Here is a 14,202-nt window from a genome sequence, read left to right as displayed (position 1 = left end):
TCCCCCTCAATAGTTATCTCTTTTCTAGAGCCCTCCAACATCCTCCCAATGCAATCTAGGCCTGTACTATAGTTGTCATCCTGGAACTTCCTTTCATTAAGCTCCTGGGTTGAATCTACTATTGCTGGATTCTTTGACTTTTTCTTTATTGTTTAACTGTTTTGTTTGATTGTGCTTATCCTTGAACAGCTGCCTGAGAAAGGATGTATGAAAGTTAAAATTTCTGAATAATTGAATATATTAAGATATCTTTACTTTCACACTTAATTAATAGTTTGGCTAGGTATAGAACACAGGGTTGGAAATCATTTTTTTCCCCTGGACTTTTAAGTCCACTGTCTTCTAGCATCCAGTATTGCAGATGAAAGCACTAAACTATTTCAATTTTTGTTCCTTGGAAGCATTTATGATTTTCTCTCTATCCATGATGTTCTGAAATGTTGTCTTCTTTGTAGATCTTCTTTCATTCATCCTAACTAGCACTGTGCTAAGTTGCTTTAGTCATGTCCGACTCTGTGCAACACTGTGGACTGTAGCCTGCCAGGCACCTCTGTCCATGGGATTCTCCAGGCAAGAATACTGGAGTGGGCTGCCATGCCCTCCTCCTGGGGGTCTTCCTGATCTGGGGATGGAACCAGCATGTCTCTTATGTCTCCTGCATTGACAGGCGGGTTCTTCACCAGTAGTGCCATCTAGGAAGCCATAAGTAAACCCTTTTGATGTGTAGACTTATGCCTCGCTTTAAGTCTAGCAAACCTTCTCAAATTATTTCTTCTGATTTGCTTTTTCTGTTTCTGGAACTCTTATTAGCTGGGTATCAGGCTACAGATTGCCCTCCTGTCTCATGTTTCCTGTCTCTTATCGTTTTGCTTTCATTCATATTATACTGACTTTATCTTCTGGCCCTGCAGCTAGGCTATGTTTTGTTTTTTTTTTTTGAATCATAGTTTCTACTTCCCTGTGCTCACTCTTCTCTAATTGATTTTTTTTCATGGTATCCTATTGTTTTACAGTTGCAATTTAATCTTCAATTTGTCTGAGATTATTAATCTGTTTATATTACATCTGTGAATTATCCTGTTTTTCTTTTATCCACTTTCTGTTTACTTATTTGGGGCTTTCTTTCACATGTTCCAAATTTTCTTTGAATATCTCTTTATCCATGGTTGTCTGCCTATGAGGCAGTCCTATTATATCTTCACAGATGAGAAAATTAATTCACAAAGAGGTGAACTAACATGTTCAAGACTATGCAATAATAAGTAGCAAATTTCAGATCAATTTAGGTAACCAGATTAGGTAAAATTCAGATTAATTCAGGTAATCAGATTAGGTAAAATTCAGATTAATTCAGGTAATCAAATTCCAGAGGCTGATCTGTCAACCACTCTGCTTTACTGGTTATAGCAGTTGCCTTACTTCTCCCCCATATGCTGCATTTAATTTACTCAGTGATGAAATTTTATCAAGTAATTACTTACTTGATGAAAGTAGAAAAGGAAAGAAAAAAAGCTGGCTTAAAACTCAACATTCAGAAAACTAAGATCATGGCATCATGGCATCAGGTCCCATAACTTCATGGCAAATAGATGGGGAAACAATGGAAACAGTGAGAGACATTATTTTCTTGGGCTCCAAAATCACTGCAGATGGTGACTGCAGCCATGAAATTAAAAGACGCTTGCTCCTTGGAAGAAAAGCTATGACCAACCTAGACAGCATATTAAAAAGCAGAGACATTACTTTGCCAACAAAATACTGTCTAGTCAAGGCTATGGTTTTTCCAGTAGTCATGTATGGATGTGAGGGCTGGACCATAAAGAAAGCTGAGTGCCAAAGAATTGATGCTTTTGAACTGTGGTGTTGGAGAAGACTCTAGAGAGTCCCTTGGACTGCAAGGAGATCCAACCAGTCCATCCTAAAGGAAATCAGTCCTGAATATTCATTGGAAGGACTGATGCTGAAGCTGAAACTCCAATACTTTGACCACCTGATGCAAAGAACTGACTCACTGGAAAAGACCCTGATGCTGGGAAAGACTGAAGGCAGGAGAAGCGGATGACAGGGGATGAGATGGTTGGATGGTATCACCGACTCAGACATGAGTTTCAGCAAGCTCCGGAAGTTGGTGATGACAGAGAAACCTGGCCTGCTGCAGTCCATGGGGTGGCAAAGAGTCGGACACAACTGAGCAACTGAACAGAACTGAATTTACTTAGGGAAGGAATCCATGATTTATAGGGTGGGAAGAATAGGAGGAAATGCCTTGCAGGTTGTTTTGCAGTTAAGGGATAAGGAGTCACTTTGTCCCTTATCCAACAACATCTAATAAATGAACTTATAAACATTACCATACAATGGTGCACAATGACTATACATATTTGTTACCAGTGGTGGAAATTATAACTAGGACCTGCAAGTCTAATTATATAGATTCTGGGGTCACCCCAAAATTTCAAGGCAGAGTTGAAAGAGTTGACAAGTCTTGCTAGGAATGAGAGGTCTATTCCAGTTTGTTTATAGAATACTAACCTATGGATATTACCTAAGTGACAGAAACTTCTATATTTCTGTTAGAAATGATACTTCAAAAACATAAGTGCTCCTTCACCCCCACTCCACTCCCTAAATTCTGAGAATTGCTGAATTTATCTTATTGACAAACACAAGCTTACAGAGATTTATAATTGGAAAAATAAGGTTCTGAGAGAAACCTGACATAAGATGTACATTTAGGTATCAAATTAACAGATCCCATACTCCATCATTATCAAAATCTGAAATGTATGCATTTTCTTAGTTCTGCCACATGATATATTAATTTATATGTTTTTAAAGCTCCAGTTCCAAGTATTTAAAGCAAAAGAAATCATTAATGTGAAATAGAAATGCATTTGAAGTGAATACATAAAATTACTTTAACAAGGTCAATAATGACCAATAGGGTAAGGTCAGGTAAGATTTTTTAAAAATCTAGAAAAAAACAAATTAAAAATAGGAGGCATCCTTGCCATATTTAGGTTCACATCCTAACTATGCGTGCACATGTGCATCAGTCATGTTGAACTCTTTGTGACCCCATGTACTATAGCCCGCCAGGCTCCTCTGTCCATGGGATTCTCCAGGCAAGAATACTGGAGTGAGCTGCCATGCCCTCTTCCAGGGGATCTTCCAGGGACAGAACCCACATCTCTTCTGTCTCCTCTATTGGCAGTTGGATTCTTTAGCACTACTGCCACCTGAGAAGCCCCCCTCTTAACTATAAATTCAAATAAGTTGGATGTTCATAAGCTTCTGGAGTTAATATTTTTAAAAGAACATTACTTTCATTTTGTAGTTCCTGATATATGCTAATCCATTTATGCACTTTATAATTTTACTTTTTAAATGAGAAGACAAATCTCCTTTTAATTTTTGTCAAATATTATACTATCATTTTGTTATTTATCAAAAAAACGGTAACACTGATGAATTGGAGTCCTTGATTTGCAATTTAATGAATATATACACTGAAAAGTATAAAGAAAAGCAGACTGCCTTTTGACTAGTATTTAAATGTACACACTTCCAAAGTGCTTGGGCACTGATATTATCCTTGCATTCTTCAAATACATTAAATTTTCATACTCAAAAGGCATAGCCAATGCAAATGAACTTATTAATGTCAAATTAATTTTCTTCAAATGAAACAAAGCCCATACTTCTATTTGAGAATGCATTTAAAGTATCAGTTCAGTTCAGTTCAGTCACTCAGTTGTGTCCAACTCTTTGCGATCCCATGGACTGCAGCATGCCAGGCCTCCCTGTCCATCACCAACTCCTGGAGATTACTCAAGCTTATGTCCATTAAGTCAGTAATGCCATCCAACCAGCTTGTGCTTCTTAAAGGATAAGAAGTTTAAATGCTAAGAATAAAAGTTAAAACAATTTTTACAACTGAAAATGTGTATTTTCACACTACCTGATTTTAAAAAAATAGCAAAAATATTTTTCCTTAAAATTTACAAAAAAATTTCTCTCTTGGACTGTAACTACAGCTAAAAAATGTTTTCAAAGTGTTATAGGAAGCATAATAAGAATTTTAAATTCTATTATATACTCTAAGGTATATACTTTTGTCTAAATATGGTTCTACAATTTGACAAAATAAAATAATAAAATATTTGTTGAAACTGAAAGCACATTTGGAAACAATCATTTAAGCAACTAGATTTTCTGAGCTAAATATTTTAACATTTAATAATATGGTCAGACAAGAGATCAGAAAAACAGAAATTTGTATTGTTTTGAAAGGCTATTTTCACAGCCTTAGTAGGGTAAATCTATGATTCCATCATTGTGTAAGTTTACTGAGAAAGAAAATGCAGGTAGTGTATGTATGTCATACATGGAGAGATAATTATACATCTTTATTTGGGGATATTTGATTTGTATATAAGAACTGAATTATATATCCAGGATGTATAACTCAGATATAATTCAGATATAATGTATATTTCAAATACAACCTGACTGTATAAATCAGAATGTATAATGGGATGGTTGTATATATAATATGCGCATGTGAACTGGCTATGTGTGTAATAAAACACTTGCCTGATAGGAGGCATCTTTGATCTGTTTTCTACAGGGTCACACTGAAAATCTGGGGGACTTTTGCTCTTAAAAAGTCTCATGCTAATGCTAAGTATAGTAAACATCCTAATTTTCACTACAGTTGCAAGCAACAAAAACAATTCAAGCTATTTTAAACAAAAACAGTTACAACAAAAAAACCCCCTGTGGGGGTGGTGGAAATATATTACATTGTTGATCAGTCAACAAGTTGAGCCCCACTCCTTGTGATTCCATAAACTGCAGCATGCCAGGCTTCCTTGTCCTTTACTATCTCCCGGAATTTGCACAAACTCATGTCCATTGAGGCCATGATGCCATCTAACCATCTCCTCCTCTGACTCACCCTACTCCTCCTGCCCTCAATCTTTCCCAAAGGTCTTTCCCAGTAGTACTGGAGCTTCAGCTTCAGCACCAGTCCCTCCAAAGAGTATTCAGGGCTGATTTCCTTTAGGATTGACTAGTTTGATCTCCGTGCTGTCCAAGGGACTCTCAAGAGTCTTCTCCAGTGCTCAGCATTCTCTATGGTCCAACTCACATCTGTACATGACTACTGGAAAAACCTTAGCTTTGACTATACCGACCTTTGCTGGCAAAGTGATGTCTCTGGCTTTTTAATATGCTGTCTAGGGTTGTCATAGCTTTTTATCCAAGGGGCAATCCTCTTTTAATTTTGTGGCTGCAGTCACCATCCGCAGTGTCTTTGGAGCCCAAGAAAATAAAATATGCGACTGTTTCCACTTTTCTTTCATCTATTTACCATGAAGTGATTAGCCTGGAGGCCAAGATCTTCGTTTTTTGAACATTGAGTTTTAAGTCAGTTTTTTTCACTCTTCTCTTTCACCATTATCAAAAGGCTCTTTAGTTCAACTTCATTTTCTGCCATTAGAGTTGTACCATCTGCATACCTGAGGTTGTCAATATTTCTCCCAGCAATTTTGATTCCAGCTTGTCTTCCAGCCTGGCATTTTGCATGATGTACTCTTCATATAAGTTAAATAATCAGGGTGACAATACACAGCCTTGATGTACTCCTTTCCCAATTTGGAACCATCCATTGTTCCATGTCCAGTTCTAACTGTTGCTTCTTGTCCTGCATACAGGTTTCTCAGGAGACAGTTAAGGTGATCTGATATTCCCATATGTTTAAGGATTTTCCACAGTTTGTTGTGGTCTACACTATCAAAGGCTTTAGTGTCAATGAAGCAGGTGTCTTTTCTGGAATTACTTTTTTTTTTTATGATCCAGTGGATGTTGGCAATTTGATCTCTGGTTCCTTTGCCTTTTCTAAATCCAGCTTGTACATCTGGAAGGTCTCGGTTCAGGTACTGCTGAAGCCTAGCTTCAAGGATTTTGAGCATTACCTTGCTAGCATGTGAGATGAGCACAACTGTATAGTAGTCTGAACATTCTCTAGCATTGCCTAATTTTGGGATTGGAATGAAAACTGACCTTTTCCAGTTCAGTGTCACTATTGAGTTTTCCAAATTTGCTGGCATATTGAGTGCAGCACTTTAACAGCATCATCTCCTAGGATTTGAAACAGCTCACCTGGCTTTCCATCTCCACTATCTTTGTTTGTAGTAATGCTTCCTAAGGCCCACTTGACTTTACACTCCAGGATGTCTGGCTCTAGGTGAGGGGGTCACACCATCATGGTTATCTGGATCATTAAGGCCCTTTTTGTATAGTTCTTCTCTGTATTCTTGCCACCTATTCTTAATCTCTTCTGCTTCTGTTAGGTCCTTTCCATGTCTGTCCTTAATTGTGCTCATGTTGGCATGAGATTCCCCCTTGGTATCTCCATTTTTATGAAGAGATCTCTAGTCTTTCCCATTCTGTTGCTTTCCTCTATCTCTTTGCATTGTTCACTTAAGAAGGCTTTCTTATCTCTCCTTGCTATTCTCTGAAACTTTGCCTTCAACAGGATATATCTTTCTCTTTCACTTCTCTTTTCTCAGATATTTGTAAGGCCTCCTCAGACCTTCCTGCCTTCTTGCCTCAGACCACTTTGCCTTCTTGCATTTCTTTTTCTTGGGGATGGTTCCGGTTACCACTTCCCGTACAATGTTATGAACCTCTGCTCATAATCTGGTTCTTCAGGCACTTTGTCTACCAGATTTACTCCTTTAAATCTATTTGTCACTTCCACTGTATAAGGGATTTGTTTAGGTCATAGCTGAATGGCCTAGAGGTTTTCCCTACTTTCTTCAATTTAAGTCTTAATTTTGCAATAAGCAGCTCATGAGCGGAGCTATAGTCAGCTCCCGGTATTGTTTCTGCTGACTATATAGAGCTTTTCTATCTTTGACTGCAAAGAATACAGTCCGGTTTCAGTATCGACCGTTTGTTGATGTTCACGTGTAGAGTTGTCTCTTATGTTGCTGGAAGAGGGAGTTTGCTATGACCAGTGCATTCTCTTCGCAAAACTCTGTTAGCCTGCTTCATTTTATACTCCAAGGCTAAACTTTCCTGTGACTCCTGATATCTCTTGACTTCCTATTTTTGCCAATCCCCTATAATGAAAAGGACAGCTTTTTTTTGGTTGTTATCTCACAGAATCCAAAAGCAGTGTGGCAGCCAGGGATCAGGAGGGACTGAAACCAATAAATGGAAAGCCAGGAGAACTTCAGCTCTAGCGTTCTCACCTTCACTTTCTTCTGTACCTTTGCTTTAGTCTTCTCTTACATGGTCCAGCTATCTTTGATCATTTCTGTACATGGGAAAGGATCACTACTGATAGCCTTGATTTTATATACTCTCCATGTAATCCTAATTCTTAATTGTCTTTCTTAAATGGAAGTATCTGTTTCCTTCTAGGAATTTGGACTTTGGCCTGAATAAAAGAAGGTTATGCTAGCTACTGATGATTTTGCTGTCGCAAAAATAGTGGCCAGAACAAAGGTCCAAGGAGAATGCAGTATAAACAAGACAAACAACCTACTTGCCCCTTTCTCCTGGAATCACCAATATACTTTCTGTCATTATGTATATGTCTATTATAGACATTCATACAAATGGAATCATACAATATCTGATCTTTTGTGATTGGCTTCTCCAATTAGGATGTTTTCAAGGTTTGTCTATGCTGTAGCATGTATTAGTAGTTTATTCTTCTTTATGGCTGAGTAACATTCCACTAAATGAATATGCCACATTTTACTTATCTATTAGTTGATAAATATTTGGGTTGTTTCTATTTTTTGGCTGTTAGGAATAATGCTACTATAAACATTCACATACACATTTTTTTGAGTATTTTTTAATCCATTTGGACATACACCTAAAGGAGGAATTCCTGGGTCACATGGTAATTCAATGTTTAACTTTTTGAGCAACTGACAAAATGCTTTCCAAAGCAGCTGCACAATTTCATATCCCCACTACCAAAAATGTGAGAGTTTCAATTTCTCTGCATCTTTGCCAACATTTGTCATTGTTCATCTTTTTTATTAAAGCCATCCTACTGGGTGGTAACACCCTGCTTTTGATTTGAATTTCTGTATTGATTAATGATGTTGGACATCTTTTCATGTTGTATATTGGCCATTTGTAGCTCTTCTTTGAAAAATATCTACTTAAATTCTTTGACCAGTTTTAATTGGGTTGTTTGCCTTTTTATTTGTTGAGATGTAAGATTTCTTTATATATACTAGATACTACTCTTTTATCAGATATATGATTTGCAAATATTTTCTCATTCTTTGGATTTTTTTCCACATACTTTTTATTCACTTTCTTGATAGTTTCATTTGAAGCACAAAAGTTTTCAATCTTGATAAAGTCCAATTCATCTGTTTTTTTCCCCCCCTTTGGTTGCCTGAGCTTTGGGTGTCATAGCTAATAAGCTACTGCCTAATCCAAGGTCATGAAAATATACACTCATGTGTTCTAAGGGTTTTACAGTTTTAACCCTTATCTTTAGGTCACTGATCCATTCAGAGTAGATTTTTATGTATAGGATGAAGTAGAGGTTCAAACTAATGCAACTGGTTATCAGATGCCCAGCCATTTTTGGTGAAACACTACTCTTTCCCCACTGAATTATTTTGGCATCTTTGATCAGAATCAATTGACCATAGATGTATACATTTATTTCTGTACTTTCAATTATATTCTATTGGTCTATTATTATATCAGTACTACACTATCTTGGGAATCACTGATGGCTCAAATGATAAAGAATCTGCCTGCAATACGGGAGACCCAGGCTCAAACCCTGGGTTGGGAAGATCCCCTTGAGGAGGAAATGGCAACCCACTCCAGTATTGCTGCCTAGAGAATCCCAAGAACAGAGAAGCATAGGCGGCTATAGTCCATGGGGTTGTAAAGAGTCAGACACAACTGAGTGACTAACAACGTAACATAAATACACTACCTTGGTTATTATAGTTTTATAGTAAGTTTTGAAATCAGGAATTGTGAGTCTCCATGTATGTTCTCTTTTTAAAGACTGATTTGGCTATTTTGGGTCCATTACATTTCTGTATGAATTTTAGAATCAACTTGTAAATTTTTGTCAAAAGAAGCTGGAATTTTGAATAGGGATTGCATTGATTTTTTGAAATAATTTGGGAAATGTTGCCATCTTAGTGATATTAAGACTTCTAATCCACAAACATGGTGTATCTTTCCACCTATTTACATCTTCTTTAATTTCTTTCAATGGTGTTTTATAGTTTGCAGGGCTCACATCTTGCACTGTTAACAAAATGTTAACAAAACTTAACATTTTGTTAAATTTATTAAGCATTTTATTCTTTTTTGATGTGCAATTTTTAACACTGACTCTATATCCAGTGATGTTTCTAAATTTATACATTAATTTTAATAGTGTGTCCACAGAGTCTTTTATATTTTCTAGGTACATAATCATGTTGCTTTCAAGTAATGATAGTTTACTTCTTCCTTTCCAATCCTTATCACTTATATTTCTTTTTCTAAATAGTTGTACTGACTAGGACTTCTATCACAATGTTAAAAAGAAGTAGTAATAGAGAAGACAATTTCATCATTCTCCATTTAAATAGGAAAGTTTAAAAAATATTTCAATGTTGTGTACAACATTTGCTATATATTTTTAATAAAAAATTAACACTGGATTTTTGTCAACCTTTTTTTGACATCCATAAAAAGGATCACATGTTTTTTCCCCCTGTTAATGTAAGAATTATATTGATCCATTTTTAAATGCCAAGGCTTTCTTGCACAGGTGGAATACGCTATACTTTACTGTATAATGCTTTTTAAATATGTAGCTAGATTCCACGTGCTAATAGTTTGAACAGTTTGAATAGTTTCTTTTAGTGTCCTGGCCAAGTTTTGAAATCAAAGTCATGCTGGCTTTTGAAAATTAAAACATTAGAAAATATTCATTTTTTCTAAGAAAGTTTGGGTAAGTTTTACATTGCTGTGCTGCTGTGTGTGCTCAGTTGTGTCCGACTCTTTGTGACCCCATGGACTGTAGCCCACCAGGCTCCTCTGTCCATGGAATTTTCCAGGCAAGAATACGAGTGAGTTGCCATTTCTTACTCCAAGGGATCTTCCTGATCCAGGGAGCATAGCCACATCTCTTGTATGGTGGAATATAATATAATCCAGAATCTGCAGATATAATGTCTGCCATACAATAAGAACTTATGAAACCTGCAAAGAGGCAGGACCATATAACTCATATTTAACTGTATAAGAAAATGAAGTCATTTGAACCTCAGGATTTCTTTGTGGAAAGATCTTTTTAAATTTCTTTAATTTTATTACTAGTGCCAAGACTGCTCAGATTTTCTATATCTTCTGTCAGTTTTGGTAAGATTTCTCCTCAAGGTATTTGTTCCTTTTTACCTAAATTATGTCAAATTCATTGGTAAAGTTATTTATAATATCTTGGCAGATTTTTTATGCCTATAGGATCTGTAATGATATCACCTTTTTCATTCTTGATATTGTTAATTCATGTTTTATCTCTTCATTTTCAGTCTTCTGTGGTCTTCTGTGTATTTATCTCTTCTCAGGTTTGCTGAAATTCTGAATCTGTGGGTTGATGTCTTTCACTGTTTTGGAATGTTCTCAGCCTGTCTCTTTGAATACTGCATTTGTCCCCTTCTTTCTCTACTCAGACTTTATGCATATGTTAGCATTTTGAGTATTATACTCTTTTGTGTTCTTTCTGTTCTCTTATCTCTGGGCTTCCATTTGGATGTTTTCTATTGATATGTCTAACAGTTCATAAATCCTGTGTTTGAACATATCCAAACTAATATTAAACCTAACTAATGAGTTCTTCACTTAAGATACTACATTTTTCAGTTCTAGAAACTTCATTTAAATCTCTATGGATTCCAATTTTTGGTGAAAATTTCCATCATTTCATTCATTTTATATATTTTTTATAATCTTTAAATGCCAACTCTACCATTTGAATCACCTACAGGGCTGTTTCATTTTCTTATATAGTTAATTATGAGTCATATGGTCCTGCCTCTTTGTAGGTTTCATAATTTCTTATTGTATGGCAGACATTATATCTGCAGATTCGGGATTATGTTATATTCCACCAGCAAGGGTTTACTTTTTTCTTTGTCAGGAAAACATAGTGAATGGCTGATCCCACAAACTGTGTGATGCAGCCCAAAAAAAGTGCAGTTTGGTGCTATTAATCTGATAAATAACAACTAACTGTTGTGTGTATAATGTAGAATAAAGAAGATTAGTGGCATTCTATCATTTTTGAAATCATGAGAATCAAATTTCTCAGCATGGCAGAAAGGAGATACAGACCGTTGGGTATAGATCATTGACTTTAAGGATAAATACTATAGCTCTGAATTTGATTTGGACATTTAACTATAAATCAATTATGCATTTTGTCTTTAAAAACAAAAAAATCACATATTTCATAATTCTGTGCATGGAAAAAGGTAAGGGATAATCTCTCAATGGCAATGAGCTCCTCAAGCACACAAATTATTTATCATGAAAAGAAACCAGGGATCTTTGGAGAAAAGGCTTATTACAGATTTGAGGCTGGAATTATAAAAGGAATGCCTAGAACATCATATCATCCCATACAGCATGAAAGCTATCAAAACTACTAAGGACATAGCAAAAGGATTCAGGAGCCAATCTGGTATATCTAGATGGTATCAAGATGATATATCTATATTTATGAGTAATCAGCAATTTGAACATTACCTCAGTATTGGATAATAATTAGTTACCATTAGTTTTTTATGTAATGCAGTTATTTTTTCTTAAATCCTTACCATTTACAAATATATACTAAAACATTTATGGAGGAAATAATATACTGTCTGATTTTCTTCAAAAAATATAAGGGGATATATGAACAGAGGTACAGATGAAACTATATTAGCCCTGAGCTGATAACTGTTTAAGGTGGGTGATGGATACATATACACTTCTTTCTACTTCTCTATTTGAATGTCCCATAATAAAAAAAAAAAATTGTCACTGCTTTGTCTTATCAAATCTGTTAATTTTTATACATCACTTACTGTATCCCTAACATGGCCATAAGAATGGAGTGGGTATGAAAAGGGAAAATATATATAAAAAACTAGTCAATTTTTTTCTCCAAAAATCACCCCAGAAGATTCTTGAGCTTTCTTTGAAGAAAGGAGTACAAATGCTGCAGTGTCTCTTTGGAAGGAGCCTGAGGTTCAGCAGCAGCCTAAGTGAACCTCAGCTGAAAGGAATTGTGACATCGGTATTCAGCCAGCAGGGATATTTCCTGCAGATGCACCCAGATGGTACCATCAATGGGACCAAGCACAAAAACAGTGACTACACCCTCTTCAATCTAATCCCTGTGGGCCCGCATGTGGTGGCCATCCAAGGGGTGAAGGCCAGCTTCTATGTGGCCATGAATGGTGAAGGCTATCTCTACAGCTCAAGATCAAGCCCTGAGCCTTTGGAGTGGGAGTACTGACTCCAAGACCCTAGACTACCAGAGAACTAACCCTAGAGAGTATCAAATAGTGAGAACTCACACAAAGGAAACGACCTGAATACAAGACCCTGCATCACCCAACCACCAGTAGCACCCTGTGAAGGACATCTCATCTAAACAACAAACAAAACAAAAATATAAACCCAATCATCAGCAGACAGATTTACCACCTTACTCAGCCTTGCCCATCAGAGGAAAAACAACAACAAAAAACAGCACAAATCTCACCCTATACGAAGATTACACAAACCACTGGATCAACCTTAGGAGGGCAGAAACCGAAAGGAAGAAAAAATTCAACCTTACAGCCTGGGAAAAGCAGACCTCAAACACAATAAGCTTAGAACAAATATTGAAAAGGCAGAGAAATATTACACAAATGAAGGAACAAACTAGAAACACAGAAGTCCAAATAAATGAAGAGGAAGTATGAAAATTACCTGGAAAAGAATTCAGAATAATGATAGTAAAGATGATCAAAAACCTCAAAAACAGAATGGAGAAAATGCAACAATCAATTAACAAAGATCTAGAAGAATTAAAGAATAAATATACAGAGATAAATACTACAGTTACTGAAATTAAATACTCTAGAAGGAATCAATAGCAGAATACCTGAAGCAGAAGAACAAATCAGTGAGCTGGAAGATAAAATGATGGAAATAACTTCTGAAGAGCAGAATAAAGCAAAAAGAATGAAAAGAACTGAGGATAGTCTCAGAGACTTCTGGCACAATATTAAACGCACCAACATTCGAATTATAGAGGTCCCAGAAGAAGAAGAGAAAAAGAAAGGTTATGAGAAAATTTTTGAAAAGATTATAGTTGAAAATTTCCCTAACATGGAAAAGAAAATAATCAATCAAGTCTAAGAGGGGCAAAGAGTTCCATATAGGATAAACCCAAGGAGAAGCATGCCAAGACACATAATAATCAAACTAACAAAGATTAAACACAAAGAAAGACTATTAAAAGCAGCAAGGGAAAAGCAACAAGTAACATACAAGGGAAACCCCATACATTTAACAGCTGATCTTTCAGCAGAAACTCTGCAGGCCAGAAAGGAATGGCAGGATATATTTAAAGTACTGAAAGGGAAAAATCTACAACCAAGATTACTGTACCCGTCAAGGATCTCATTCAAAACTGATGGAGAAATAAAAAATCACCCCAATTTGACAAATACTAACTATAAGAGTTCCTACTATGTATTATTAATGCAATTATTAGAAAGCCTAAACATCAAATTCCAGAGTATCCACAATCTAAATGAAGCAATACTATCCTGATGATACCATCCCCAGCCTTATATTTACTTTAATGCAAAATAGGAATAAACACAGCTATTTACCTTTTTTGGGCCCTGCTACAGTAGATCTATCTGAATGTTTAGAATGGGGAATCTCTGTTTCTGATTTTTTTTGTATAATTATTTGATTTCCAAATCTCTTGGGTCCTAAGTAAAAGACCGTAAATTTCCGCTGTATATCAAGTCCAACTGGAAAAAGAAAAAAAAGCATACAAATGCTTAAGCCATATATATTCATGCATGAGACCACTTATTTGTTTTTATACCTCTTATATTTTATACCTTGTTGAACTAAAAAGTCTAACAAGTT

At 35.9% G+C, this 14,202-nt stretch overlaps 1 protein-coding gene across 1 annotated transcript in view; it reads right to left on the bottom strand.

The window, feature by feature from the left end:
• HFM1 (helicase for meiosis 1) overlaps window positions 1-14,202 on the bottom strand; it is a 136,121-nt gene that overhangs the window by 22,088 nt on the left and 99,831 nt on the right. The window contains exon 33 of the mRNA XM_070467177.1: window positions 13,935-14,081. Within this exon, the coding sequence (XP_070323278.1) occupies window positions 13,935-14,081 (147 nt within the window). The remainder of the gene's footprint in view (window positions 1-13,934; window positions 14,082-14,202) is intronic.

The sequence above is a fragment of the Odocoileus virginianus genome, chromosome 5 (genome assembly GCF_023699985.2).
Source record: "Odocoileus virginianus isolate 20LAN1187 ecotype Illinois chromosome 5, Ovbor_1.2, whole genome shotgun sequence".
NCBI classification, from domain to species: domain Eukaryota; kingdom Metazoa; phylum Chordata; class Mammalia; order Artiodactyla; family Cervidae; genus Odocoileus; species Odocoileus virginianus.
This window is presented reverse-complemented; position numbering and strand designations above follow the sequence as displayed.